General features: G+C 56.1%; 4 protein-coding genes across 4 annotated transcripts; 2 read left to right on the forward strand and 2 right to left on the reverse strand.

Moving 5' to 3' along the window:
• Nucleotides 1-2,805: 2,805 nt before the first annotated feature.
• BESB_015200 (katanin-like family protein) lies at nucleotides 2,806-8,900 on the forward strand (the record flags this gene model as incomplete). Its single annotated transcript, XM_029360249.1, has 15 exons — nucleotides 2,806-2,865; nucleotides 2,906-3,070; nucleotides 3,192-3,251; nucleotides 3,477-3,535; nucleotides 3,721-3,772; nucleotides 3,904-3,980; nucleotides 4,485-4,657; nucleotides 5,294-5,384; nucleotides 5,525-5,613; nucleotides 5,921-6,067; nucleotides 6,264-6,388; nucleotides 6,987-7,234; nucleotides 7,417-7,525; nucleotides 8,059-8,229; nucleotides 8,781-8,900. The coding sequence occupies 15 exons, from the start codon at nucleotides 2,806-2,808 to the stop codon at nucleotides 8,898-8,900; spliced, it is 1,746 nt and encodes a 581-aa protein (XP_029216916.1).
• Nucleotides 8,901-10,514: 1,614 nt separating this feature from the next.
• BESB_015210 (uncharacterized protein) lies at nucleotides 10,515-13,934 on the reverse strand (the record flags this gene model as incomplete). The annotated part of the gene is made up of 4 exons (XM_029360250.1): nucleotides 10,515-10,601; nucleotides 11,199-11,307; nucleotides 11,636-11,850; nucleotides 12,243-13,934. The coding sequence occupies 4 exons, from the start codon at nucleotides 13,932-13,934 to the stop codon at nucleotides 10,515-10,517; spliced, it is 2,103 nt and encodes a 700-aa protein (XP_029216917.1).
• A 1,785-nt stretch (nucleotides 13,935-15,719) lies between these two features.
• BESB_015220 (zinc finger, C3HC4 type (RING finger) domain-containing protein) lies at nucleotides 15,720-18,992 on the forward strand (the record flags this gene model as incomplete). The annotated part of the gene is made up of 4 exons (XM_029360251.1): nucleotides 15,720-17,332; nucleotides 17,922-18,087; nucleotides 18,133-18,208; nucleotides 18,706-18,992. The coding sequence occupies 4 exons, from the start codon at nucleotides 15,720-15,722 to the stop codon at nucleotides 18,990-18,992; spliced, it is 2,142 nt and encodes a 713-aa protein (XP_029216918.1).
• A 1,641-nt stretch (nucleotides 18,993-20,633) lies between these two features.
• Nucleotides 20,634-25,184, reverse strand: BESB_015230 (NEK kinase; the record flags this gene model as incomplete). Its single annotated transcript, XM_029360252.1, has 8 exons — nucleotides 20,634-20,687; nucleotides 21,173-21,292; nucleotides 21,953-22,084; nucleotides 22,464-22,609; nucleotides 23,352-23,486; nucleotides 23,960-24,053; nucleotides 24,691-24,763; nucleotides 25,093-25,184. 8 exons carry the CDS (start codon nucleotides 25,182-25,184, stop codon nucleotides 20,634-20,636), a joined length of 846 nt encoding a protein of 281 aa, XP_029216919.1.
• Between the last annotated feature and the right edge of the window lie 1,590 nt (nucleotides 25,185-26,774).

Below are 26,774 nucleotides of genomic sequence, written 5' to 3' on the forward strand. Positions count from 1 at the left end.
CTGGGAGTGAGACACGCGTGTGAGCAAGACTTCCCGTATGCGGCTCAACAAATACACTTCTTGGCATCTTTGAGTCTGTTGTGACTACTCCTTCCTCGACCTACGGTCAGAAAAACGTGTCAGTTTCGCCTTCATGACATTGACTTCACACAACGCAACGCACCCTGTACTGTCACGCGAGTTCGAAAGACGTCTAGACGCATATGTAGCGAATGCGAGGAGTGTATTATGGAACTTCATCGCAGGATTCTTAACGCGCTGAAATCAAGAAGAGTTGCAGAGAACATGACCTTTGTACCTACGTATATTGTGATGGTAACGATGCATGGCCTAAATATGATCACTGCGTGTATAATGCTTGCTTTGTACAGGGGACAGGGTATCTGCAGGGTACGAGAAGCTGCCATATCCGCCCTACGATGCAGGCACTAAGAACGCGAAGATCATTGCTGCGTCATACATCGTTATTGCAACGTCGTCTCTGTACCAAGGACCTGCGACTCAAAACCGTCAAATCAAATTAACAAACACATTATAGCTCCCCAAACTCTGAAGATGACCCTTGTTATGACACAGGTCAAGTGCGTCGATGGCTACACGAACAATGCTTTAAACTATTCTGGCCGTGCCTTTTGAAACATGTATCGTGGAAAGACTCTTCGTGTCCAGCACTGATAGGCAACCCACACTGACAGACTCCGCGATCGAGCTGCCTGGTAGAGTGCCGGCCTTTGCGGCTGCGTTTTTCAACCTAATGGGCAGATATCCCTGCTGGCCCTCCCCGCACTCTAGTAACAGGTACTACACAGCAACCTCCCACTACGTCACCGTGCTCGGCGGCGCGGCAGCCGGCTCACGTCACCAGCCATAATACACGGTTGTCTCCATAAAACGCTGGCATGGGATTTGAGCTGTTCGACATTATTGAATGAGTGATGCTGTGGAAGCCACTGGAATTTCACCACCTCGTGAAAATGCTTGTGAGCACCGCATCCTTTCGCTTTCGGAGTACGCTTCTTTCCTGCGGCCGCCAGGCAAGGTGAAGAGAGGTCCTCAGGCTGGCAAAGAAATCAACTAGTTTTTGCGCTGGCCCTCAACCTATTGTAAGCCTGCTGTTATCGGAAACGGGGAAATGTCGTTTTCCGCGCAACTGCACTATGGACCTGACAGCTCTGTGAGGTGCACGCGAAGAATGCCCTGGCACACAACATGTTTCATTTTGCATGGTATGCATGTTCTGAGCTTAGCGACTCTGAAGGAGAAAAGCCTCTCAAATGTCTCGTACGACTGTCGATTGCTGCGGGCACAATCGGGGTTCGTTTACGCGCTTTTCCGCGGCTTAACGGGGCCAACTGAACATGCTCGTTGGCGCGTACATGTGCGCAAGTTGCACCCTGGAGTGACAGCGCATCAAAATGCAGTCTAAATAAATGACTTCACTTTGTCGAAGAATGGTGTATACTACCGAGTCTAGAGCATGGCCTGACGACAAAGGAGGCGACCCTCTGCGAACCCTAACGTGCACGTATCAGACTTGCAACAGAAGCGATCCCTTTAGTTCTAAAATGCTGCGCATGGTATGCACTGCTCCGCTTGCCTTCCCAGCACAAGCTGCTTGCCCATGAGGAGACAGCTTGCGGCTTCCAAACAGCCGAGACACACAGCTGTAGTTCCCGTTCAAGTCGTCCGTCTCACGTTCCCGCCGGCAAGACTTTGCCTGCTCTCGATGGCGACCACAAGCGCACACGCGGTTTCTCAGGCGAACCTGGAAACCAGTCAGAAGAAACGTCGCGGCGGAGCAACGCCTCAGCGGCGCCAGGGAACGCACGGAAAGAGACAGGAAAAAGGAGAAAGGCTTGTAGCGCTCACCTGCTTCCCGCAGGACACCGCGGGAATGACCCGGTCCGCCTCTTTCTGGTCGACCTCGTCGTCAAGCACGTGCTCAGTTTCCACAGCTTCACGTCGAAAGCTCTCTTTCGTCAGCCTGGAGCCCTCTTATCCAAGGGCGTTTGATACCTCGGGGGGCCGTGGCCGTCGTCGCCCAGGAGAGTATGGAACACCGCCTCTATGCCTGAATAAGGGCACGAGTGATTACACGAGCGAAAATGACTCTCGTCACTCGACAATTCCCCATGATACAACGTGGCACTTGTGTGCATTCTCTGCATGAGTATACAGCCTTAGTTAAAAAGGAAAATAAGCCACCACTTACTCTCGAGCGGACATCGAGGATGGCCGAAAAAGTAAATCAGCTGGCACGAAACACACGCGCCCCCCAACGTGGTAACGCACGACCCCCCTCAGACTTTTTTCGCTCGCTGTTAGATTTCTCATGCACAGCTTTCCGCTGTACCGGGTTTCTGCGCCGTTCGCCTTTTTCCTTGAGAGCTGAGACTTCATTCAACTGCTGGCCTCTCCCCCGGTGTTCGGTGACTGCTGTCTCGGGCAGTTTCAGTTGAACCCTGAATAAACTAGCTCGCGGCTTAGCTCCAGTTTCGCCCTCGTGCTGCGTTCTGTCTCTCAGAGTTGCTGCTCGTCCCGGGACAAAACCTGCAACGAAGAAGGGAGCTATGGAGGCTGGCGCATGTGGAGGCTGGGTACAGTGCCGACTCACCTGCTTCAGATCTTTGCCGGAAAGCATTGGCAACTCAGTGTCGCCGCATATCGGATAAACCTTTCCTTCCTCAAATCATACAATCAAGTCAATCGTTTCACAAGTGCACGAATACGATTTATTGAACTATGCGCACGGCGAATCGGAAGGTAGTTTCTTCAAGCTCAAGGTTCTTTGTGCTCAAGGGTTGCATGAGTCATCATCGGAGACATCTTCGTTCCCCTCCGCATTTACAAGCACCGTCGGACATGGTGAACGTTTCCTCGACACTGGTGTTTTGGGGTTCTGTAGCTCAAGCATACGGACCGAGGACGCGTTTACCTCTCTAGAAGAAATAAAGCGGTCGTGGTCATAGAAGGCAGTCCTGCCGCTTTCTGCGTCGCCACATACGAAGGCCTGCCAGAGGAGAAGGCCGCACAGGCGACAGGCCGTTTCTCACTGAAGGCCACTCTGGAGGTAAGACAGGAATTATTGGCACTCATTCTCTCCGTAGGAAACTGGCAATCGCGAAGGAGGCGGGAAAAAATAGATGGAACATCATCATCAATTGTATGTCGAACCGGACTTTCTTTTTCAGGCTGCTCCATCAGGGCACCTCGACGGCCAAGCCCTCTACCTCGTTTTCGATCTCCAGAAAGTGAGCATGTCCCGCATTAACAGCACGGACTGCCAGCGTGTGACGGTTTTCGCTGATGTGTAGAGATATGGCTCTCAGAACCCCTCAGGGTCGGTTTGCAGTGCTTCGAGACTGGCTGGATGTGAGGAAAGCCGGAGCAACATTACGGAATTTCTTTCAATGAAAGTTTTCGGACGTGTTAGATGTGTGAGCGTCCCTCCGCGTCTCCGAACCTTTGCTCCGCAGGCAGGCGACGTGACTGGGGCGTGTGACTTTTGTGCCCTGAATTTAAATTGCTCCACTCGGTAGGTGCTTTCTGTTTTATTCGAGTCGGTCGGTCCATCGCCCGTCTGAGACTAGACTGCCCATGATTGGCAAGGGCTGATCAAAAGGAATCAGAGGATTCGACAGCGCTACGGAAACACAGCAAGCTAGTGGCGTTCCACGCTAAAGACATCGTCTACGTGTTTTTGGTCTCTAACAACCTCAGGGAATATCGCGTTGAGAGCTACGGGGCCGGAGGAAATCTACGCGTCCTCCAGGTAGGCGAACATAGCATTGGACGGGCGGTCGCTTCGGTGACACGCCCGAGTAGCATGCGGGATTCCCGCCAACTAACCAACAGAAAGTGTCCCGCATTTCTGTTGTTTCTGCCTGATATCTAAAACTTCAGACCGCTGCGAACGTGGCGGCACTCCGCCCCAACGAACCGGTTTCCGTGCGGCTCATGTTTCATGCTGACGTGATCAGGTAGGAGCGTTCCACAAACTCTTCCAAACCTCAGCAAAGCTCTCGAACGCCTGCGGTGAGCTGGCATCGCCGCCGATGCAGAGCATTCCCCTTGGGCGAAGAGTAGTGAAACGAGCATGAAAGAGGAAGCGCGGAGTCACGCAGTGTCTCCGGGGGGCGTCGCGGCTGAACACATGTCCGAAGAACCAGAATAGATGTTGATCGTGTAACCTATCACCAGAATACACCCTGCAGACGAACCCATAGCGGAGGACTCACGCTGCCACTTATTCAGCCAGTTCTGCAGTAAACTGAGACGCAACTGACGAACTCGAGGGGAACAGCCGTCTTTCCCGCGCGGCACTACCTCTCGTCGACGAAACAAGCAGTTCATTTCTCGGCGTTCGCGTCAAGGGATCCACCGCTTCACGACTCACGGAAAACCGCGACAGTCGTGAGAAGAACCTGGCGTCAGAACATGCTCGCTTACGCCGTGCCGTCGCCTGTATTCCCCTCTCTCGCCAGCGTGGAGATAAATGAGGCTATCGTGACGGACAGCCTCCACGTCGGTCGCTGGCCTGCTCTGCCAGTCGAATGTGCATATACGCGCGGCGTGGGGGTTGCGGTATACGGTCGGACGCGCGCCCTCGTTTCCAAGTTCTCACTCACTTCAGAGTGCCCGACTCTGAGAGTCGCGAGTGAGCACACTGCACAGAAAAGGGGACACTCGACACATGCATAGTCGTGAATGCCGGCGAGCCGCACTCAGATCTTGGCGGGCGCCTTCCGTTCCAACCGCCCCCTCTCTCTCTTCCCCGGCGTCTTTTCTGTGAAGCGCGCTAGCGTGTGAGGAATTTTGAGCGCCTCAGATAACGGCACGAGCTGATATCACATTCTAGCAGGATTCCCTGTCATAGCACCAGCCTGCCGGCAGCGATGAAATGTATATGCAATCCTCACATCCTCTCTACAAATATCGCATGCGCCCTGGGCTCAGAATGAGTAGGAGCAATGCGAGCCCCAGACTAGCCACGCGTCTCACAGCAGGTTCCATCATCTCTTAGAAGGTTGAAGCGTACTCTCACATCGGTTCAGAGGCCATGATATATATTTCGCCCGAGGGGACGACGCCCGTAAAGTAGGAATAGACCTTCTGCCTGCATTGCACGACGACCCAGCGGCGAGAGTGATGCCACGAAAGCAGATCGCGGTACACATCGGAGCACTTCGAGCCGCGGGTTGAGGTGCATTGAAGCTACTGTGACTAGGATTCGTATTCGTAGAGGCAGAAGAAGACGGATTCCGACGTTTTCCACGCGGTGTTTCCGTCGCAGGACCCTCCCTCTCTTTGGGAAGTGATGAGCTAACTGCGAGATCCCTCGCCACCGTGGAACGCACGGCGGACTGCTCATTTGCCTCGACCAGGTAACGCTCGCGTGGCAGCTGCACACGGCCGCATGCTAGTAGCAATGCCAGCAGAAGCTGCAAAGCTGCAACCTCTTCAGAGAGTATTTCGACGCGTCTGACGCTTTCGAGTTCTCTTCTTGACTTCTTGGCGGCTCCAGGCTCGTGGAGGAAGAGGGACCCCGCCGGGACGCCGAGGAGACGGAGCTCGCCGCCATGCTTGAGCGCGACATTCTTCGCGAGCCCCTCCGTATGAGACAAAAAGACAGCTTACGCTATCTTCTTACAGAAGAGTCCGCTCCGCCCCTGTCTCTTCATCGTCTGCGTCTCTCTCGAAAGACGTTCCGCTTTGCTACATTTTGTCCTCAATCGCTGTGCGTCGAAAGCACTCCGCCCCCCCCTTTTTCATGCCTCAGGCGCCTCAATCAACTGCAGGTCTGCCGTCTTTCCCGAGAAAACATTTGGCGGGCCTTTCTTCAGCGTCTCTGTCTGCTCGGCTGAAGCACCATCTCAGAAACGGCCTAGATTTCGCCATGCCGGGGGTGTCTTCTGCGCAGAGGTCTCTTTCGACGACGTGGCGGGTTTGTCAGACGCGAAGCGCCTGCTGAAGGAGGCAGTGATTCTTCCTTCGCTTCTTCCGGAGTTGTTCAGAGGTGTGCGAGAGCCGTGGAGAGGCTTCCTGCTGTTTGGGCCTCCAGGGACCGGTGAGAGATCTCGGGTGAACGTTTTGTCTGGCGGCCTAGGGTGAATGTTTCTATCGCCCTTTCGCGACTCAGGGGCGCGGAAACTCGCCCACACTGCATTCTTCACGATAGGAGAAACGTCCCGGACCGTACTCGCAATAAATGTGGGCACGAGCTGCTTGGGCGTCGCCGTTCCAACTTGTTTTTGCAAACACAGGCAAAACCCTTCTGGCGAAGGCAGTGGCGTCTGCGACGCAGTGGACGTTTTTCGCGTGTTCGCTGGCGACTCTCACCTCCAAGTGGCGCGGCGAGTCTGAAAAACTCATTCGCGCTCTCTTCCAAGTGAGAAAATGCAGGTCGCCAGGAGTTCTCCATGGTGTAAGAACTAGCCTGCCGCCCCTTCGCAACAAGCGGTGCGCGACGGCTTCACACAGGCAGACAGACAGAAGGCCGGAGCGAAATCCAGGAGCGGGGTCTCTGCCCTTTGGTGAGGGAGAGATTGCTGTAAGCAGTTTGAGCAGCGCTCCGGACGGACTGGCTGGAGAAGTTCTGTGCTTTGGAATTTTGCGCAGGGGGCTACGTGACACTACCTTCCCACGGCCACTCGACGGAGACGTATCCCCCTACATCCGTGTTTCTGTTTCTGCGTACGCATCCCTACACGTGTCCACTCCACAGAACGGCACTATTTCGCAAGCCGACGCTTCTTGCGAGTGAGGCAGGGCGTGAGAAATACAGCCCATTTCCAGTCTAAACCTGTTGTTTCACGGAGGTAGACCTGGATCCTCTGCCCTCTTGCCCATCGTAGCGGATCTGCTCTCCAGCGGCGAATGCTTCTCGCAGTCCACCGCCTTCTCCGCGCACCCAGCCTCGCTCTGGAACCGAGAGGCGACGCGCACTCGACTCTGCGCTCTTCTTTCCCACCGTTTCTCTCCGTCAGACGGCTCGCGCCAGGGGCCCAACTGTCCTTTTTTTCGACGAAATCGACGCCCTGATGGCCAGGCGGGGGTCGGCCTCAGAGCACGAGGCCTCGCGCCGCGCAAAGAGCGAGCTGCTCATTCAGCTCGATGGCTTAACTGCTGCGGCGGTTCGTCGCAACCGGGCCGGCGAGGAGCCTGAAACAGACACAGGCGGAGAAGGGCTCGCCCCTGACCACATTTTAGTCCTCGCCACCTCAAACACGCCGTGGTAGGTCTCCGCGTGGAACGGAAGGCGCTCAGGGGCTGCCGAGCAGGAGGCACCAGGCAACGCCGCGGAAACAGGGCGCAGACGGAGTCGGGGTCTCTCACGACTCCTGCGACTCCGCCAGAAACGAGGGAAACATCCGCTTTCGCCAGCGAGGCCCCGCACTGTCTTCTCTGCGCTCGCAGGGACATTGACGACGCTCTGCGGCGCCGCCTAGAGAAACGGATCTACGTCCCGCTGCCTGACCGGGCGGCGAGGGAGCACCTGCTGCGCATTCACGTGGGAGATATTTCTGTGAGTGGGGGAAGTAAGGCGCTTGCAGAAGTCGCGGAACGATTCGAGAAGAGCTCCTGCCGTCCGGAAGCTCTACGCCGGCGAGCTGACATGCAACGCCAGCGAGAACTCGGTGATGCCCTTTTATTAGACAGAAGTGGATCCACAACGCTGCCATCCGCTCGTTCTCTCCCCCCCTCACAGAAGATTCTTAGTATGAAGTTCCCCGCAGCGGATATCTCGGCGCGTGTATCTCATCTGCCGTTCCTCCAGTGTGTTTTCAGACGTCTGTAGGTGTTCGCCGCGGTCGCCTCGGGCTGCCGCTGCCGTGTGCTTCGTCTATATGTGACTCTTTCCCCCCTTATCCGCTTGCTGACTTCCGTCGCGGGCGCATGACCACAGAACGTCACGCCGGGTGCCGCCTCTTTGCAGACTCTACCTGCAGATACATATATATATCTACTTACATACACATATTATATACATATATATATCTATATGAAGAATAACTATCGCACTGGCGCCAATCTGCTTGCACGCGGTGCGCCCTGCAGTCAGCTGAAGACCTCGATTTGTCCACCGTGGCGGATCGCACGGAGAATTTCTCTGGTGCCGATCTCCAGCACCTCTGTCGCGAGGCCTGCATGAACCCGATTCGTCGCGTTTTCGCCGATCTCTCCCTCGACGAAATAAGGGAAAAACGTGCAACGGGCGCGTTCGATAAAGTAGGCTCCGGGGCTTCGTTACCAACCACAGCGGTGCGGATGGCGTGTATTCAAAACATCTGACGAGGGCGGGACACACACAATCTGTTTTTAAGGGCGAACGCAACCTTTACAGATAGGCGCCTAGCACGCTTCTAGGTGCCGCTCTGCGCCCTGCACTCCTGCATGTGCAGCATGCATTACCTGCTCTCGACTCTACAGGAGACGGCTTGTCCGGCTGAGAGGGTCAGAGGATAGTCAAGAAAAAAAGACTACTAGCTCACCGCCAGAGGGGGGGGCACTATCGATCAAGGCGTGGCACATTAGTTTTCGAGTCACCGCCTGCTAGAGGCTGCCCGCCATTTCTGTGTGGATCTTCGCTGGATTCCGGAGCGACGTCGCGCATCCCTTAGGCGCTTCACACACCCGCTTTCCGTGCTGAGACCACCTCCCAAAAATGCGAGTTTTTTTCTCGAGAGCCTCGATCCCGAAGGAGTTGCACAGCAGGTGGCCGGCCCGTGGATGTCGCTCTCGAGAGAAGCGTCCTCTCATCTGCTCAATTCTCTTTCCAGGACGCAGTTCAAGTCACCATGGCAGACTTCGAGCAAGCCCTGCAGAAAGCGAGACCGTCGATAAACGCTGCAGAGATCAAGAAATATGAAGCATGGGACGCGGCGTTCGGCAACCGATGAAGAAACAAGAGAGAGATTTCCAGATACAGGCTGCCTCTTCTTTGCGCTCTCAGGCTTGCTGTCACAAGTGGCGATCCCTTCGCTTTGTCTCAGCCTCGCGGAATAGAGCCATGCATTTATATATATATATATATTTGCAGATTTAGATGTCCATATCTTTGCAGAACAAGGCACCAGCAACCGCTTGTCAAACGTGTAAATGAACTTTTGGCAACCCCGTGGAACCTGCGGTGAATGCCCTCCCGTAGTGCCTCCCCGCCAATCGGCGCCTCTACATATCTACATATATATCTATTAATATACTTATATATATATATATTTATATATGGACGCGCATGTGTGAATGCAGCAACGAGTGTGTATTTACGTAATGTGTTTTCTGTCTCCTTCGTGCCTTCTGAAGATTTGAATGGCCGCAGGAGCCTATGGGATTGGAGCTAACCCGTGGGAATACGAACGGATTTTCTCTGGCACGGAGCTCCACGCCTGCGGGATGGGTGTCGACTCAGAGCATGCGAATAGTCTTCTGCCTTCGATATTCTCTCGCCCGTTTTCGCCTTGGCTCTCCTCTAATTTTGTATCCCTCGCCCTGGGTAGAGACAGAGAAGTCTGTAAGGTGTTTCCTGTGCTTCTGTAGCTTTGCTTGCTCGGGTGACCACGCGACAGCGAATCGGCGGCATCGTCTTTGCGCTCCTGTTTCTCTGTGCATTTCATCGCGGAAAACTATACACCGAACGCCGTTAAAGAGCGGAAGTCGTGTCGTGTGTTCTGACCTCAATACAGGCCCACGCCAATACGAGTTATTCTGAATCCCTCCGATACATAAGCTGCAGTCCGTTTGGATACATGTTAAGAGGATGCGTAGTCGAGAGGACGCTAGCAAACGAGGCGGGAGAGGGTGGAACGAGAGGAAGAAGAAACACGAGATTTTCTTCGCCTCCCGAAGCAAAATTTCCAAAAAAAACCCGAAGGAAAAAATCAGCGGCGCGAGTCCACGAATCACGCGGAACTGGACACGGCCGCAAAAGTGTATCAAAAGGAAAAGAGCAGGCAAAAACCGAAATTGAGGAACTAGGACGACAAGATTGAGTTGCTACACAGAACTGTTTTTCCTTTCTCCGCAAGAAGTGGTTTCGAGTGCCTCTGCGAGCCACACGAGAGGAAACCGGCTCGTATCCCTTCTCTCCGCAGTCTCTCGACCCCATCCACGCATGTGCATGCACACACACAACGAACCCTATGAAATACTATTTTATTATCATGTGCGAGCATGAGGAGAAGGCTCTGCGTTGTTTTAAGAAGATATTCGAAGACGAACAAACAGCACCCCGCACGTTCGCCCCGGTCTTCTGCTTCGCGCGACACCCTCGCCTGCCTCCTCGCGGCTGCGTCGATTTTCTACCTCCCTCCATGGCGCACCGCGCCGCCGCTTCAAAGAGGAAACATGGGAGGGAGAAGAGACGATGAAGCAGGCGAGAAAAGGACATAGCTCTAAAGGCGGAGACGAAACGAGACGACAGACAAAAAACTGGGCGACACGCGCGGAGACAGAGGAGGTGCGCAAGAGAGAGGGCTGGGGAGGAAAGAGACTGAGAAAGCGAACTCGTCCTCTCCTCAGAAGAAAGTCGACGGGCGACGGACGCCGATCGTCTCCTCGAGCATCTGCACACCGCGAAGCACGATGTTGCTGTCGACTCGCCTCTGCAGCACACAAACATGAGAACAAATGCGCAAGGAAAACAAAAGAAAACAAAACAGACATGCGACGATATCGGACTTGCAGGCGACTCACAACCCACCACACACCGCCTGCCGCGATGCGCACATTCCCCTCCCATGAGTATCTTCAGGCGGACAAATACGCACCCAAACGCCTGTAGATACACACACAAGTCTACAAGATATATATTCTCTGCAGACCAAAAAAACAGGAGGCACTTACATCGACGCCCCGGCGCGATATTCGACAAGCGGCCGACCCCGAGCTGCAGCTGCCTTTTTCTCCCGATCTCGACTACTCGGAACTGCTTTCTTTCGCCGGTTTCTGCTGTGAATTTAAGAGCTGCGGTGCTGCTCAAGCTCTGACTGGCGAGAAGTGATGAAACACCCCGCATGCGTTGCGATTTCGGTCAAGGTAACGAAACTTCGCCCTCGACTTAAAAAGCGCTTTGCCTCCCTCGCTGCTCGCGTGCGCGTTGATTTTGTGTGCGGTCTCTGCTTCGCCTTAAACTCGCGTTTTTTCTGCGCGCTCTTCTTGGACTGCATGCGACGCCCTAAATTTTGTTCAACATCCCTTACCCGCAGCTGCGCCATGCGCCAGGTGTGGCGCCAGTGCTCGAGCAGCATGTAGCAACCCAGGCCGAGGCCGCAGAGCAGGAAGAATTGATTCATGCGGCTGCTAAAAAACCTGAAAAAAAACGCATGCCCCCCAGAGAGCCCTTCATTCATGCGGTTCAAAAGCCCCCTTCAATACAGGTTTTAACCATACACACCCCCGCTCATAGATGCATATATATATATATATATGGAGAGAGGAGACGAACATCGCACAGTTTCGCTCTTTGGCATGACGAACAGACCTTGCGAAAGAGGCATGTACGCACCTTTCATGAGTCGAGCGAACACGCGCGAGCATCTGCGCCCAATTGTCCTGCAATAATGCACTGATGCACGTGAAGATGTGTCTCCCATTGCGGCGTGTTTTCCGTATTTTTCTCTTTTTGCGTTCGCTTTACCTGCTCAGCCACTCGACGAACCGGTTACGCGGCGGGTCGCCGCGGCCGCCTTGCTGGACGTTCGTCTCAGTCGTCGCCGCGACTTCTGTTTTGTTTTGAATGATGATGTTTGGAGGCTTCGAGGCCGCCAATTGCAGCTGCATCATCTCGCCGCGCAGCCGGGAGAGCTCCATAAGCATCAACATCTGCGCGCGCCCGTCCTGCGGTGGAGGAAACTGAAAAAAAAAAGACGCGACGACGTGACACACAACTCCAGTTCCTCCTCCCGCGTAAGTACCTGTGTACTTGATTATATATATATATATATGTATATATATATGCATGCAACGCAACTGTACAGGAGGCAATGCATTATCGCAGACAGGTATTTCATACCGGCACTCGCTTTCTCGCCTAGTTCACACGCATGCATACGCACACACACAAGCGAGAGCCATACATACAAATATATATATATATATATATAGAGCGATAGTAGATAAATATATCTGTGCACTTGTATATGGTTATTGTAGTGCTTTTCGGAGCTACTGGCGGAGCCCCGTGTCGTTCCTTCGTTCGGCGTTCGACGCATCCGCTCTTTTGAGACTGGAAAGCGATTCCTTACAAAACGGTAGTCTTCAGCGCGGCGCGCCGGGTACGGATGCGGGCGCTGGGCAAGAGCAGACTGGAAGTCGCGACTGAGCTGCGCGTCCACTCCTCCGCATTCGCGGCCGCGGGCCTGCTCAGGCATCTTGAAGAGGGACTGTCTCTCCTCGGCGTGGAGATCGGCGCGCGCGAACGACGGCAGCGCCTCGGTGGGCGCGAAAGACGCGAAGGACGCCGAAAGCGAAGCAGCCTCCGCGGGCGGCGGGAAGGCGACAGCGGAGGAAAAGGACGACACACGCGAAGAGACGAAGGACGCCGTCGCGTCTCCGGCGGCAGAGGAGGCAGAGGACTCACCGGACGCGCGCGAACGCGGCTCAGGTCGCCGCGGCGCGTGGATCAAAGAAGCTGCTTCGGAGTCAGCCGCCTCTCGCGCGCCGCCGAGACGCTGAAGCAGCTTCGCGAAGCGCCCCGGGATGAACGCCGCGCGCAGACCGCGTTCGGGAGTTCTCGCGCGCGTCTCTTCAGACTGAGCGAAGGGAAGGAGGAGCGAGGGAGGCACGTGCACGGACGCCTGCGGCAGCGGCGACCAAGTCGACGCAGGCAGCCCAGGAGAGAGCGACGAGTCGCCCCGCGAAGAGGAGATCAGAGTCTCTTTCTCAGGTGCTTCAGGCGCCTCATGCGACTCCACGGCTGCGCGGGCGCTCGCGCTTGACAGTGCGTCGTCGCGGCCGCCCCGGGAGCCGTCAGGCGCGCCGCTGCGGGTGAAAGGAGGGGGCGGATAGGAGGCAGTCAGGCCCGTCAGAGCGAACCGCGCAGCCGTGGCGAAGGGCGAGGTCGCCGGGAAAGACGTAGAGGAAAAGAAAGACTTGATGGGCGAGAGCGGCGGCGCGGCGTCCACGCTCAGCTTGTCTTGAGGCAAGGCCGGCGCGTCGCAAAAGGACGCAGCAGAGAGCGGCGACAGCGAAGCCTGGTTCGCAGGAGCGGCCGCTGTCGCAGAGTCGCTTTCCCCCTCGTCTTCCTCCGTCCCTTCGCGGGCGGCGTCGACGGCGAACGGCGCGGACTCACCCGCTGCGCAGGACGCGAGAGACGAAGAATGCAGGCGGACGGAAGCCGCGGAGGACAAAGAGGAGGATGCCGCGGAGAGAGGCGAGGCGGGGACGGGCAGCGACTCGCCCCGGAAAAAGAGAGGCAGGCACGCAGCCTGCGACCCTTGGGAGAGAGAGGCGCTCTGCGTCCGCCGGGAGAACGAGGAAGGCCGAAAGAACGAAGAAGAAGAGATCTGCGAGAGCGAAGTGACTCTCTCACCCGGTGCCTCGCCGTCGCCCGGGGCGACCGGCTCGGGGGCGGCGCCTTCGTCAGAGAGCCGCTCGCGCGAGTCAGAACCCGAAGGGGCCTCCGGTGGACTCGGCTCCTCGGAGATGCTGGAAGAGAAAGACGAAGAGGAGACGAGTGAAGACGCGGGAAGCGACAAGTACGAGGACGGAGACGACGCAGACGGGTCGCAGGAGGGGACGAACTCGGTCGACGACGCCCGCGAGAGGACGCACGGCGAAGAGGAAGGCGAATGCGCCTTCACTTCCTCGTCTGTCGCTTCTTCGCGCTCCGAGCCCGCCAGGTCTTCTGCGCCGCTGTCGCTACGTGCCTCTTCGCCTGACAAGCGACTGGGCGAACACTCGCTCGGCTCCGACGGCGGAAACACCAGCTGAGGCATCTCGCTCTCCACGCCCAGTCTCGGAAAAAATCGAAAAAAAGGCACCGGGAGTCCGCGAAAGACCGCAAAAGGGGGAGACAGACAGAGGAGAGGGACAATGCAACAGACGGACGAGAAATACAGGCGAGGAGAACCGAAAACACAAAGGCAAGAAAGGGGGATCGCAACATTGACCTCGCGGATACGCGCAAGAAACGCAGACACCGAGAGACAGAGCGAGCCACGAAGCCTCACACGGAAAAGGTAAAAAATGCGACGGCAAGCAGGACAGGCACAGCGACAATTCCAGAACTTACGTCGAGGGGATTCGAAAGAGAAAGGAGTGAGTGAGAACGAGAGAGTGAGAAAGCGAACAATCCACGGGGAACAACGGTAAGGTGGATTTTGGGTTCACGTTGGACTACGCGAGAAGCGAGAGGTGTGCAGAATGCAGAAGCGCCACGAGGAATACCATAACGTTTCTCTAGGCTACGAGTTTCAGCGATTGTTTGTCTCTGTTTATAAATGGGGCCGTAAACACCACGGACAAAGCGACAGAAAAAAAGAGCTGCTTCCAAGCGTGCCTGAGCAGTGCTCACCTCACCTGAAAGCTCTGAGCAGCGGCGCAGCTGCAAGAGGAATGAACGGAAGCCAGGGAAGCCGAGAAAAAATCAATGCTTCCTCACAAACATGCCGAAATACAGAAGGAAGAAAAATAGCTACGCCTCCGGAAACGCAGCCGAACGCGTTCAGCGTCGCACATGCACGTTGCGCAGAAAACAACTTTTTCGCGTTTGCTTCGCGCGCTGGGCTGAATAAGAGACCGCATTCCACTGTTGTTCTAAACAACACGAATAGAAGGGAGAACGAGAGAGTTATTCACAGACTTCTGCGGGAACGGAGATGCCCGTCTGCGCCGAGATGCGCATATATATTGGTGTCTATACACTTGAGCCCCTGCGGACCGCGAGCTCTGCCAGAGACATGGAGGCTTGAGTGAAAAGAAAAGGGAAATTGAGCCTTCCTCGCACTCAAAGAGCACCCCGCTCGACTTTTCTTCCAGTCTGTTTGATTCCGCTTTCGAGGCGAGCCTGGAACAGCGGGAGGAGACGCCGTTTTTGAGGCTTTGGCATACCCTGGGCAGGCGCGTGTGCTGGTTCTGTTCGTGACGAGAAGAGGAGAAAGTCGTGTTCTCTCTGTTTCGACTGCCTCTTTCTTTCTCCAGTCCTTTTCTTCTTTTTCTCAGGAAAAGGAGAATAGCGTGACACCTCCCGCTTCTCTTCTCGTGGCCTCATCACGGCGCGTGGCGTCACTCCTGCACACGCGCGGTACATGCGTCGAGCTGCGTCCTCTTTTCATCGTTTTCGAGACCTTTTCCTCATTTTCAGTGGTAAGTCAGCGACTAACCGTGTTGGTGTCGCCTTCGTGGTGCCCTCGAGCCCCTCGAGCATGCGTCGTCGTTCTCTTGGCTGCGCGGCGTAGGGTTTCGCGGCGTCTCGCTGGCAGCCGGCCTTCCCGTCCCTGCAACTTCCTTCGTTTCTTGCTGCGCCTCGCAGTCGCTGCGGCCTTTTCTCGGGCAGAGCGGAGGCCGGGAAGGTGGCATCTCGCGCGTGTGAAACCATCGATGAAGACCGCACCGAAGGCAGTCCCCCCCCCCCCCCCCACGAGGCAGCGGAGGCTGCGAGGCGACGAGAAGATGAAGGGTGAGGAGGCCGAAGGCGCCTTCTCCTTCCTCTGGACGGAAGACAACGACTAGAGACCGATCCCGCGAACACGCGCAGCAGACGGGAGACGCCTTGCTCCACAATGTCCGCGCCCGAGCAAGACCTCGAGGACTTGCTGGCCGCCGTCGAGGCCCTGCACGAGGAGACTCCTGCCGTGGCCTCCCCACAGCTGGGGAGCCCGCAGGCAAGCGCCGCTGGCTCCGCGCCTGCCTGTCCTTCTTCGGTGTCGCGCTCGGCCGGAGGGGACTTGCGCGCGGATGACGGGCGTTTGGCGCGTCGGGACGGCTCGGCGCCAGGCGACGGAGAAGGTCCTCGAGACGCCCCACGAAGTGTGCAGCCCTCTGCCGCACCTGGCGCCGCCGTCGCCGTCGCCGCAGTCCCTGGTGGGCAGGGCGAGGAGAGCTTGCGGCGCGGGGAGCAGCGCGTCGTGAACGACCCCTTCGAGCTTGACGCCTCGCTGGGGGACTTCTTCGACGAGGCGCTCCCAGCCACTGGCTTGGAGACCTGGGCAGACTTCCTCTCGCGCCGCACTCGCGATGGAGACCATGCGGCGGTTGCTGTCGCCGCAGCGCCCTCGTCGCGGCCTCCACCGGCTTCGGTCTCCGCGCCCTCCGGCTCAGCCCGCGCCGCGCGCCTGTCTCCTCTCGCGCGGGGCCCCCCGATCTCGCCCCCGCCGCTGCGCCGCGCGCCTCTCCTTGTCTCTCAGGCAGCTCCACTTTTCCTTCCGGCGGGCGCGTCCAGCGCGGCGCCCGGCGCGTGGGCTCCTACTCCGCCGCGGCGGCGCGATACGGAACACTGCGCGGAGCGCGGAGGGCACGCGGACACGCAAGGCGCGCGTCCGGCGGCGGAGAACGGTCCACATGCGGCGCTGTCTCCGTCTCGAGGGTCGCCTCAGCTGCCGCGGCGACGGCCTCTCTCCCTGGAGGACTACTTTTCCAGCCGCGAGCAGACGCGACGGAGGCGCGCAGACGGGTCCGCCGAGGCAGGTGGAGGGGAGGGGCACCCCCAGTTCGCCGCAAGGGGGCGCGCGGAGGCGGAGACGTCGCCGCTCACGCCGCGCGCGCCACCCGTGGCCGCCTCGCGACCGAGGACGCCGTTGGCGGCGGCTTCCACAGGCGGGGCTTCGTCTTCTTCCGGTGCGCCGCAGCTTCTTCTTCGGGAGACCGAAGGGGCGAGGAGGGCGGAGCTTCCTCTCGGGGGCGACGCCGCGGACAGTCCCTTGCAGGCCTCTGTCGCTGCGTCTGTCTCTCCCCTCGCGGCTTCGGCCCTCGCGCGCCCTCCTCCCTCGTCCAAGTCGTCTTCTCCGCATCCTCCTCTCCCTCGAGCGCCGCTGCAGCTGCCGCCGCGCCTCTCTCAGGCCTCGCCGCTGTCGCCGCCTCGCTCGCCTTCGGCGTCCGCCGCGCGCCTGCCGCCGAGCGGGGCTCCCCCGCTGCGGACCGCTCCGCCGTCGCCCGGCGCAGCGACCCTGGCTAGGCGAGAGGCCGCGCGGGGAACCGCGCCGTCGCCGAAGAAAGAGCCGCTTGTGTCTGAACAGGAGGGGCGCACGGCGCTTTCCGCGAGACTCGTCGGCGTGGCGTTCCGCGTCTTCGAGAGAGAAGAGGAATGCTCCGTCTGCCTGACAGAGCTCGAAACCGTAAATGAAGTCGCCACGGTCGACGACTGTCGCCACTCCTTCTGTCTCGGTTGCATCTCCAGGTGAGAAACAGCAAACACCAGAGCCTTTCCATATTTACAAATATATATATATATATATATATATATATATATATGTATAAATACATGCAGGTTCGTGCTTTGAGTTGTGGTTCAGCGTCTTCCGCGATGTGTAGTTGCGTCCATTATTTGTATATATATATTTATAATACATATTTTGTGTGTATGTGTTGGTGTTGACGCAAAGGGATGCAGTCGGCGTATGCTCAGATTCGAGAGTCTGCGGCGTGGGCACATTCATTACTTCTCTCTCCGACTACATGCGCGTGTCTGTGTCTGTCTGCATCTACTGTGAAGTTTTCTTCTCGTTTGTGTCGCGCTGGGGAACGCTGCGGGATGCTGGGCTCAGCAGCCGCAGCGAGGCGGTCTGTAGATGGGGACGAGAAAGCATTTCGAAGCTTCGCGTGTTTTCGCGGCGCCGCAGCGCGGCGCTTTCGTCGTTTCGTTCGCCGTCTCTCTACTCTTTGCGCGCGCGATGCACAAGACCCTCGCGACATAGAGAGCGTCTGCGCCGCCTGCGAGAGGCTTTTATTTCGCGGCGCTTATGTCTTCTACTGCCGTCTCCGTTCAGGTGGGTTCGCCAGAGCCGCTCCTGTCCCCTCTGTCGGGGCCCCACCACGACTGTGTCCCTCTGGAAGGCCCGCGGCCGAGCCGCGGCGCGCCCGAACGGAAGGGCGACTAAGGCGAGAGGGAAGCCGCGAGGCGAGGGGGAAGACGGCGAGGCTTGGAGCGGCGGCGTGGAGACGGAGATCGAGAAGAAAAACGACGCGGGCGAGGAGGAGCGAAGGCGCTTCGCCTACTCGCGGCGGCTGCAGCCGGATGACAACAACATTCTCAAGCCTGTGGGCCTGGCCTCAAGTGAGCAGCCGGCAGGGCAGTGTCGAAGGTTGTGAGAAAACCAAGAGGGAGGGGAGCGACAACAGATGTCGACTTTGTGTCTCGCTTAGCTGCAGATGCAGTACCCTTAGGAGAGCTTCGCCTAGTCGCCGTTCTGCGCTTGTCTGTCCGTGTGGGAGTGCAAATGTCTCTACGGGCGACTGCGTGCACGCTCGCACGCATTTATTCGGGCGCTGCTCCTTCCCCTGCTTCAGTGCATTCGTTGGTATCGTACGTTAGGAAAGGAGAGACCGGAGAAGGCAGAGACTGTGTCGGGCACGCAGGGGCCTTTCAGGTCCCTTTTCTGTTCTTCCGTGTGGCCTCCCTCTTCTCGCCGTTGGCTTCAATGGACGCAGCACAGTGTACGAGTCTCTCTGGCGCGAGGTCACGCAGTGCGTATTCAGCGCTCAGGCTGTGGAGGCTGCGCCTCGACGATTTACACTCCTTCTGAGATTTTGCGATTTCTCTTGTTTACCTAGAGCAGGCCAGCGGCACGTCGCGCGGCGGCAGGGGCTCCCGCCAGGGCGCGTCCAGGCGCGCAAAGGCCGCGCCGATGAGTCGGCCTGCGCTGCGAGCTCCGCCGGTCGCACCAGCCCCTTCTTCGCCTCCTGTCTCTTCTGTCTCTGGAGCCGCGGTGACAGCTGCCGGACGCGCAGGCGACGCAGTCGGCGGGTCCGCGGCGCCCGGGGCAGCGCCCTGGGACCGCGGCCTCGCGCAAGCAGCGACGAGAGGCGTGGGCGCGGAAGCGAGGGCGCAGGAAGCTTGACCCAGACGTGCTTCGGGCGACAGGGCAGCGCTGCTCTCGAAGCGGACGGACGGTCGCGCAGCTTCTGCGCCGTTTCTCTGCGAACTTGCTGGTCACGCAACTCATTTTTTCCGAAGCGGAGGGAGAGCGGCGCCGATAGATAGGCGACCTGTATGTGTATGCGTGTACCTGCATGCACATCTGAAGACGCTGCAGAGACTTCGCTGCGTTTGTGAGGCGGTCGACACGTTCCTACGGGCGGGGTTTTGTGAAGCGGTGTGTGTGGTTACGAGGTCAGAGCTGTCCTCGCGCGCGGGCCGCGCGTCAGTAAGCGAGCGTGCCCTGCAATTAAAATGTTTTCTCTTTCGAGTCCGGAGCCCTGTTTGTTGTTCCGCGACTCGCGAGCTAGCGAGGCAAGGAGTTGCTTCGCAGGTGGAAGTTGTTTTTTCGTCAAATCGGCGGCCGCATCCATCTGAGACAATCGCCTCGTTCCTGCGGGCACGCTGGTGCCGTTTACCTATCTACCTATCTGCCTATCTGTCTGTACGTCTCTCTATTTATACCATGCACATATGTGCATGAATACTGAACACAACTGCGAATGCGGAGCTTGTGTTAATGCCTCGGCGTCGCTCCCAGGCGACGGAGCTGCAGGCGAGAGGGATGGCGGGCTGCTGGCGCCGTGCAGGTCAAGGCTGTTCCGGAAGAATGCAAGACTTTTTCGTTTTCCGGATTTTTTTGTGCGGTGGAGGCTTCTATGGAGCGACTTGTCAAACGCAAACACCTTCGTTTTAGAGAGCGTCGTCGCTTTTTTGCGGGACGGGAGTCGCTTTCCCGAGAAGCGGGACTCGTACTCCGTCGACAGAGCGGACGCGCCCCAGAGGCATCCCTCTCGCGGCCGTGAGAAAAAGAGCTACACTAACACCAGACATGCATTTTGAGCCCGCGAGTTCACAGATTTCCTTCTCAGGTAGACGGTGGCGCGACCGCGAGGCATATCCAGTCGCAGCGCGCGGGGTGCCGGCGGCCTCGACGCGCGTGCGGGCGCCACAGACTCGCGCCGGCAGCTTCGCATCATCTGGGCAAAGCACCAACGTAGAAAGAGACGCCTTTTTGCTGCAGCTGTACCTGCCTTTGCAGTTGACGGTGTGCACAGAGAATGCACATCGCTGATCCGTATACAGAAAGATACATATATTCATAATATACATGGAGATATATATATTGCATATTACTTATATGTAGGCAATGTGCAGATATACACATACTGGCGTGCCCTACACTGTACGGACATACGCACGTGATTAAAACTCCAAATTCTTCAATCGCAGCCCGCTTCCAGTCGTCGGCAACTTCCTTGTAAGCTTCCGCCACGTGCCTTTTAACCACTTTTCGAGCGCGTGGTTGCTGGTTTTTCGTCCCGCCCTGCACGGTACGCCGCTGCGCCCGAGGGGAACTCCTGTATGCGTTCGGATTTCTTCTTTTGCCGTTGATGCAGTGTTCGAATTTTTTTCGTCCGATCTGTTGGATTCCCTCCCTGTCTGCTTTCACTTCAAAGTCTTCGACATGATCTTGGCCTGTCTCTGCTTTTCTCGCTTCATGGTCTCCTGCACGATTTTCTCTTATTTATGTTTTTTCTTGCCTCACTCCAGGAGTTGTGCCTCACAATGTTTTTCCTCTGCTCTGCGTCTCCTTCAGCATCCCGCGGATCGCGGCCTGCGTGAAAGTCAGAAAGCAGAATCGCAAACGCCCTTCATTGTCGACGACGCGTGCTTAGTCGCGCTGCAGTGTATCCGTAGAGGAGTGAGATGTGCGCTCTACTCACGCCCTAGGAGTCTGAAGAGAAACGAGTCGCCATGCAGTCCATACGGTTTACAAGGATGCTGTTGCTAGGCTTCGGGGAGGAGCTATGCCGTTTTTGGCTCATACACGACTGGCGCTCTCTTCATTGCTCACCGCCCACGCTGAGCGCGAGATCCTCTCTACGAGCCTCAGGAATCTGAGTCGGTGGCGTCTGGTTATTGCCTATTCTGCGGTGTGTGTCGAGTACGAAGATCGTTTCGCTACCACGTAATGAAACACTGGCAAATATGCAGTTATCGCGGCTCCTGTCGCGGGTATCGCGACCACCAAGGCGAAAAAAAAAGGAGTGTAAGTAAAGTCCGACGAAAGACGTAGAGAATGGAAAGGTCTTCTCTCACCTGAAGTGAAGGCCGCTCCAGGAGCTCGCCGGCCGTCGCACGCTTTCGGGGGTCGCGTTGAAGCATGAGGTTCGTAAGGGCTTGGAGCTCCGAGGAGTAAACTTTCGGCAACGGCGCAATCTGACGAGACACACGGCAAGTCGAGGAGAACACGAAAGGAACGCTGGCCTGAGAAGTCCCCGCCCGCCACAGAAAGGCGATGCGATGGTGCAGCCGACGAAAAAAAAACGACGAGGCCGTGGACAAGAGAGACGCCTCAAAGAGCGCAGCAAGCAACGGTACTCTCCGCGCAAAAACGGAGCTCCTCAGTGAAACAAGAGGCTTCTTTTTTACATTCATTGGGTTCTCATGGGCACGCTTCGCCTCGGATCAGCAGGCAATCATAACAGAAGGCACGTGGAGGGGTGAAACTCGGAAGCACACCGGCTCCATCGGTCGATGGAAACGGAGGGGGAAGGAATCGCGTCGAAGCAAACTCAGAGGAGGAGTGCGTCTGGCGTCGGCACCGGAAAGGAGACAGGCCGAGAAACTGAGAGAAAGCCGACCTTGTGCTGGTGGAAAAACGTGATGCCGCACGATATTTCCGGAACTCCCCCCTCTCTTCTGTGTCTATCACGCAGGTGGGCATACACAAACCGATATACATATATATATATACAAATATATATATGTATGAAAGTAATGGGGTGAATGCAGTCTCTTTCAGTGACAGACTCTGCAGGCATGTGCGTACAGAGATGGGCGTCGACGCCAGAGACTGCGTGGCGCTCGAGGACCTACCGGCATGTTTTGGATTTTGTAGCACAGATCCGGAATGTTTGTTGCCATGTGAAAAGGCGTGCGGAAACTCGCCATCTCGTAGAGGACACAGCCTACAGCCCAGATGTCGCTCGCTGTCGCGTACGGTTTCCCCTGCAAGCATCAGCGAGAAGGTCGCCACCGCTCTTAAGGTGCCAATGTGCCTGGTTCGCCTTACAGCGTGGATGCCTGAGAAAGGCGATTGTACTGCATTGTGTATACGATTTACCGGCGCCAGGTTTTCTGCTTATGAGGAGGAGTCTCCAGAGAAGCAACCTGTATGTCTCGTCCTCGAGAGTGGCGGATGGACGACCGCAGGCGGCGAACAAAAAACCGCAACGTTCCATTCCCGGGCGCAGATGCATCCGAATCTGTGGCTCGCTCAGCCGTTGGAGACGAACCACTTCTGCTGTCTGCCCTGGCTCCACGACGATAAACCCACGCAGGCATCCTAGCCTACACGAAGTTCGATTCTGTTCCTTTTCGCGCTTACCGCACAGAGTTCTGGACTCAGGTAGAAAGGGCTCCCGATGAAGGTCTTCGCCTGCGCGTTGGTGTGGTCAAGTAGCTTGCTGATTCCAAAGTCCGCCAAGCGAATGCGGCCGTCAAAGTCCACCAACAAATTTTGGCTCTTGATGTCTATGCGCTCAAAAACCCCCGAGAAACTGCCGCCATGCAGTCATAAAAGAAGAGTACGCACAGCCTTGATTTCGGAACTACATATATATATATATATATATCAGTATTCGACTAGAGCTGGTTTTTTGTATGTAGTGTTTCGTCCGCTACAGGTAGTCGGAATGTACTTGCCCTAAGCCACCAGTGCGCTCTCTCTCTGAGTCGCCGGCACCATACCAACGCTGCTTCACCATACAACTGCAGTTCTGGCTTTACATGATCAATGACCTGGAATTTAGGTTGAATACATATACACAGAACTGTATACACGGAAGCCTGCACACGTATGTCCCTATTTTGAAGAAGGATACGAAGCTAAAGCTCGATGTTTCGCAAGTGGCTGTCGCGCTGGCGCTGAGGTCGCTTCACTCTGTATAGAGAAGGGCAAATCAAGCCTTGCGGCCGACGATCCCGCTTGACTCTCCGTTCACAACCGTACTCAACGTGGAAAAAACAGACAAGCCGACGGGCGACTTCAGCTCGAAATTGCTGCATAGAGGAACGAAAATCGAAGGATGGAGCGCGCGCCTTCCTGGCTTTCGGGGTCGCAGTTCACCGCACATCGAAGGCCTTAACTCAACAGGCACGAGAAAGAAGGGTTTCTTGCATGTGGGATCAGAGTCCCTATCGGCTGCTACGCCGGGTTCCGACATCGTATTTCCGGCCTGAGGCAAAGACGCGGCGTGCTCTGAGAATGACCTACCCCTGTGAATGATTTTATGGCTGTGAACGTGCTTCAGGGCCATGAGGATTTGCGCCAGCCACTTGAGGATTTGCGCCTCCTTGAAAGGGACTCCCGATCTGCTCTGCTTTTCAATCACGCTGGTGAGATCGCCATCTGACGCATTTGCAGACGGAAAAGAGTCTGTGTCCTTGTAGAGGAAACAATGTTTCAGAGGAAATTGAGACGCGCCCCCGGGGATCTTTCACAAATGCACCAAATACATTCCTCAAGAAACGCATATCCACGTATTATATTCATTCTAACGAAGGAGAAACCAAAAGCTCCAAACAAATGCGTACGGAGCTCGACATACACGGCCGAGTGGCTGCAGCGTCGGCCTTCGCCCGTCGACGAGAACGTCTGCGCTCGACAGTGTACCCGGACTTCTTCTCTTCTAATCCATCGATATATCTTTGCCTGTCTGTTTGCGCGCCATTTGCTTGCTTTGAGTCTGCGACCTCGGCACAGTGCACTACTCCAGCGCGTATAGTATGTATGTATATACATTTATGCATATATATATGCCTCAGGGACTGCCGCACGTGTGGAGATATACCCGCGCGGAAATCACATGCAGATCCCCTCACCGGCGCAGTAGTTCATGACAATTTTCAGGGTATTTCTGTCCATGAAGCTGTCGAGATATCGAACGACGAACGGGTGCTCCAAACTCGCCAGAAGCTAAAACAAGCGAACCGATAAAAAACACGAGAATGCGTTTCTGCGCGGGAGTCGTGGCAGGCCCCCCACTGCGAGCGAGTATCGAAGTCGCTCCTAGATGTGGACTTACACACGCTCCATAGAAAGAAAGCAAGGCGTCTTGCTGGCTTACAGGTCGATACCGGTACCCACGCATACACATATACAAGCGTGGGCATACGGATAGATAGATAGAGAGACAGATAGATAAATAGATATATAGATAGACATATAGACACATACGCATGTGAAGAGAGATGTTGACTTGTAACGGAGAACAAGGTAGAGAGGTGGAAATAAAAGTGGAGAGAAACAGAGATGACCGAACCCGATTCGTAGGACCCTGAGGTTCCGACAAGAGGCCTCTCTTTCCTTGGTTTCGCCTCTGGCTAGAAGGAGCACAGATCGGTTTTTTTTGGTAGAAAGCTCTTCCAGTCCTTGCAGGCGTGGAAGAACTTTCTCGTCCGCGTTGTATCTTTTGTGTGCTTCTCTTTGAGGATGCAAGTATGCGAGTTCAAAAAAACTCCGATTCGTTTCCACGTCGGGACTAGACGCCTGCTTATACCACATGGGCAGTCTAATAAAACCGGCTTAAAATTTCGCCGATGCTCGCACGCACCTGGACTTCGGTGATGCACCCCTGCCTCTCCTTGGGCGTCATTCGCGTCACGTCGATGGCCTTTATCACGCATCTGCAACAAAGTTCCGTACAAAGTTGACACAAATACTTATATGCCTGCGTGTAACCATGCGCAACGTATGGGAAAGTTCGCATGCCGATGGAGTGAATGTCGTAAGTCAACTGAGGCAAGGAATCTGAGGAAGAAACATGCGCAGGGAACGCGATTTGCCACAAACGGAGAACGGCACACAATTCGGGCGAGTGCGTGAGCCACACGCGAAGCGAATCGCGGCATTGCGAGGGCAGCAGCGTCGGTCGAGGACCCAGAATCGGGATGACTGCGGAGCTGAGTAAACTGTTTGGTGTTTTGACTTTGAAATCGTCTTCAGCCCTGCCTACTGGTTCCCGCTGGCGTCTTTCGCGAGGTAGGCCGTGCCGTATGCGCCTTCACCAATCTCCTGGATACACGTGTACTGCTGTACCTTCGCCATGCTCGCAGAAGACGGAAAACTCAGAAACAACACACAATGAAAGGAAGATCGGACTCTGGAAAGCTGGGTTCCGACATGCGAGTCAACCTACGCAGAACTATGTAGGCGAAGGTCGCTGCCGATAAGCAGATGTGCGTGGGCGCGTCCTCATTACAAGTGGCAGCGCTCAGTTCGAGCGGTCTGCAGAGGCATGCGGAAGATACAGAAAAACGCCTTTGCGCTCTTGGTTCTACGTGAGCACGTGACAATGAAGTCGCTCACGAATCGAGCAGAAAACGCAGGGAGGGATAATCGACAGTTTCTATATGGAAGAGAGAGTTTTCTTGTGAACAAAGTCGCCGTTCAGCCCGCGAGGTGTTTTTGGCATGTGTGCAACTACTTGACTCGGGAAAAAACTCCTACTTCGAAGCCTTTTTGTCTTTTCGAGACAGCTTATCAAGCGAGCTGAAGACTTCCGCAGTCCCGGCGTGCAGTGGAATTCTTTTCTCAGGGTTGCTCGCTCTTGTCAGTGAAGACGCGTGCCTCGCACGAGTGAGCAACAATCTCGCTTGTCTCGTCGACGCAGTCTCTAAGCAGAGGACGGCACACTGACGTTGTTCTGGCTTTCAAATTACAGCTGAAGAGACTGACATTTCTCAAAAAAATCTTTAGCAGGAGGTGCCTTTGTCTACACACGAAGAAATTCGCAGAACCCTTCTCCGCGGATCCGTATGTCAGTGGCATGACGCCGCTTTCAGCTTCAAAAATCATCGAGACGCCGGGCACGATAATGCATCCTGTATTTTTGTAAATAGCTCCATATATATATATATATACCCATGCATGCACAAATGTGGAGGTCGCGGGACACATCTGTGTATTTTGCCGAGAAGAGTGAGACATCTTGAAAAACGCGCGAAAAAAAAGTCGAACCTGCGCACATCTTATCCACCAGCTGCACTCCATTCCTCTTCTCACACTCATGTGAGGACTCGAACTCGACAGATGAGCGCCTCATGTCGCTGTGACGCGCTCGCTTCAGGCAGCTACTTGCTCGTCCAGTTCCTCACTAGACGCCACAGTCCGCTGACTCACTCCCTCGGCTTCTCGACCCCCTAACCAATCAGACTCCAACTCCGTTAATTCGCACATCGTCTGTGCGGATATTCCAACAAGCTGTAGAGCTATTTCTTCGAAGGGGGAGCATTTCTAGCGCCGTACGAATCCATGCTGCTGCACGGATTCTCTGTCGGCGGAACCCAGAGCTCTTCAAGTGTGTTCAGGAAAAAGGATTCGGTTTTCTGCTGGACAACGTCTCGAGGTGAACTGCTGGGTCTCGCAGACCTAGTACTCTCAACACAACTCCCACTGAAACACTCCTTCTCCGTAGTCACCCACTCAAGCCTTCTCTCGCTGACTGCCGCACTTCGCATGCGGCCGCGCAGCCGCAGAAGACTCTGGAGTGCTGTGAAGAAATTTTGAATAGTTCGAAAGGAGATAGACCAAGTGTTTACGAAACCAGAGAAAACGAGTTCGCATTCTCTGTGTGAGCTGATACGGACACCAAGTGAGCGATGGGACAAAGCTCATCGCGGGCGGCGGTTTCTCGCT

This window comes from Besnoitia besnoiti, chromosome IX, assembly GCF_002563875.1.
Source record: "Besnoitia besnoiti strain Bb-Ger1 chromosome IX, whole genome shotgun sequence".
Lineage (NCBI taxonomy): Eukaryota > Apicomplexa > Conoidasida > Eucoccidiorida > Sarcocystidae > Besnoitia > Besnoitia besnoiti.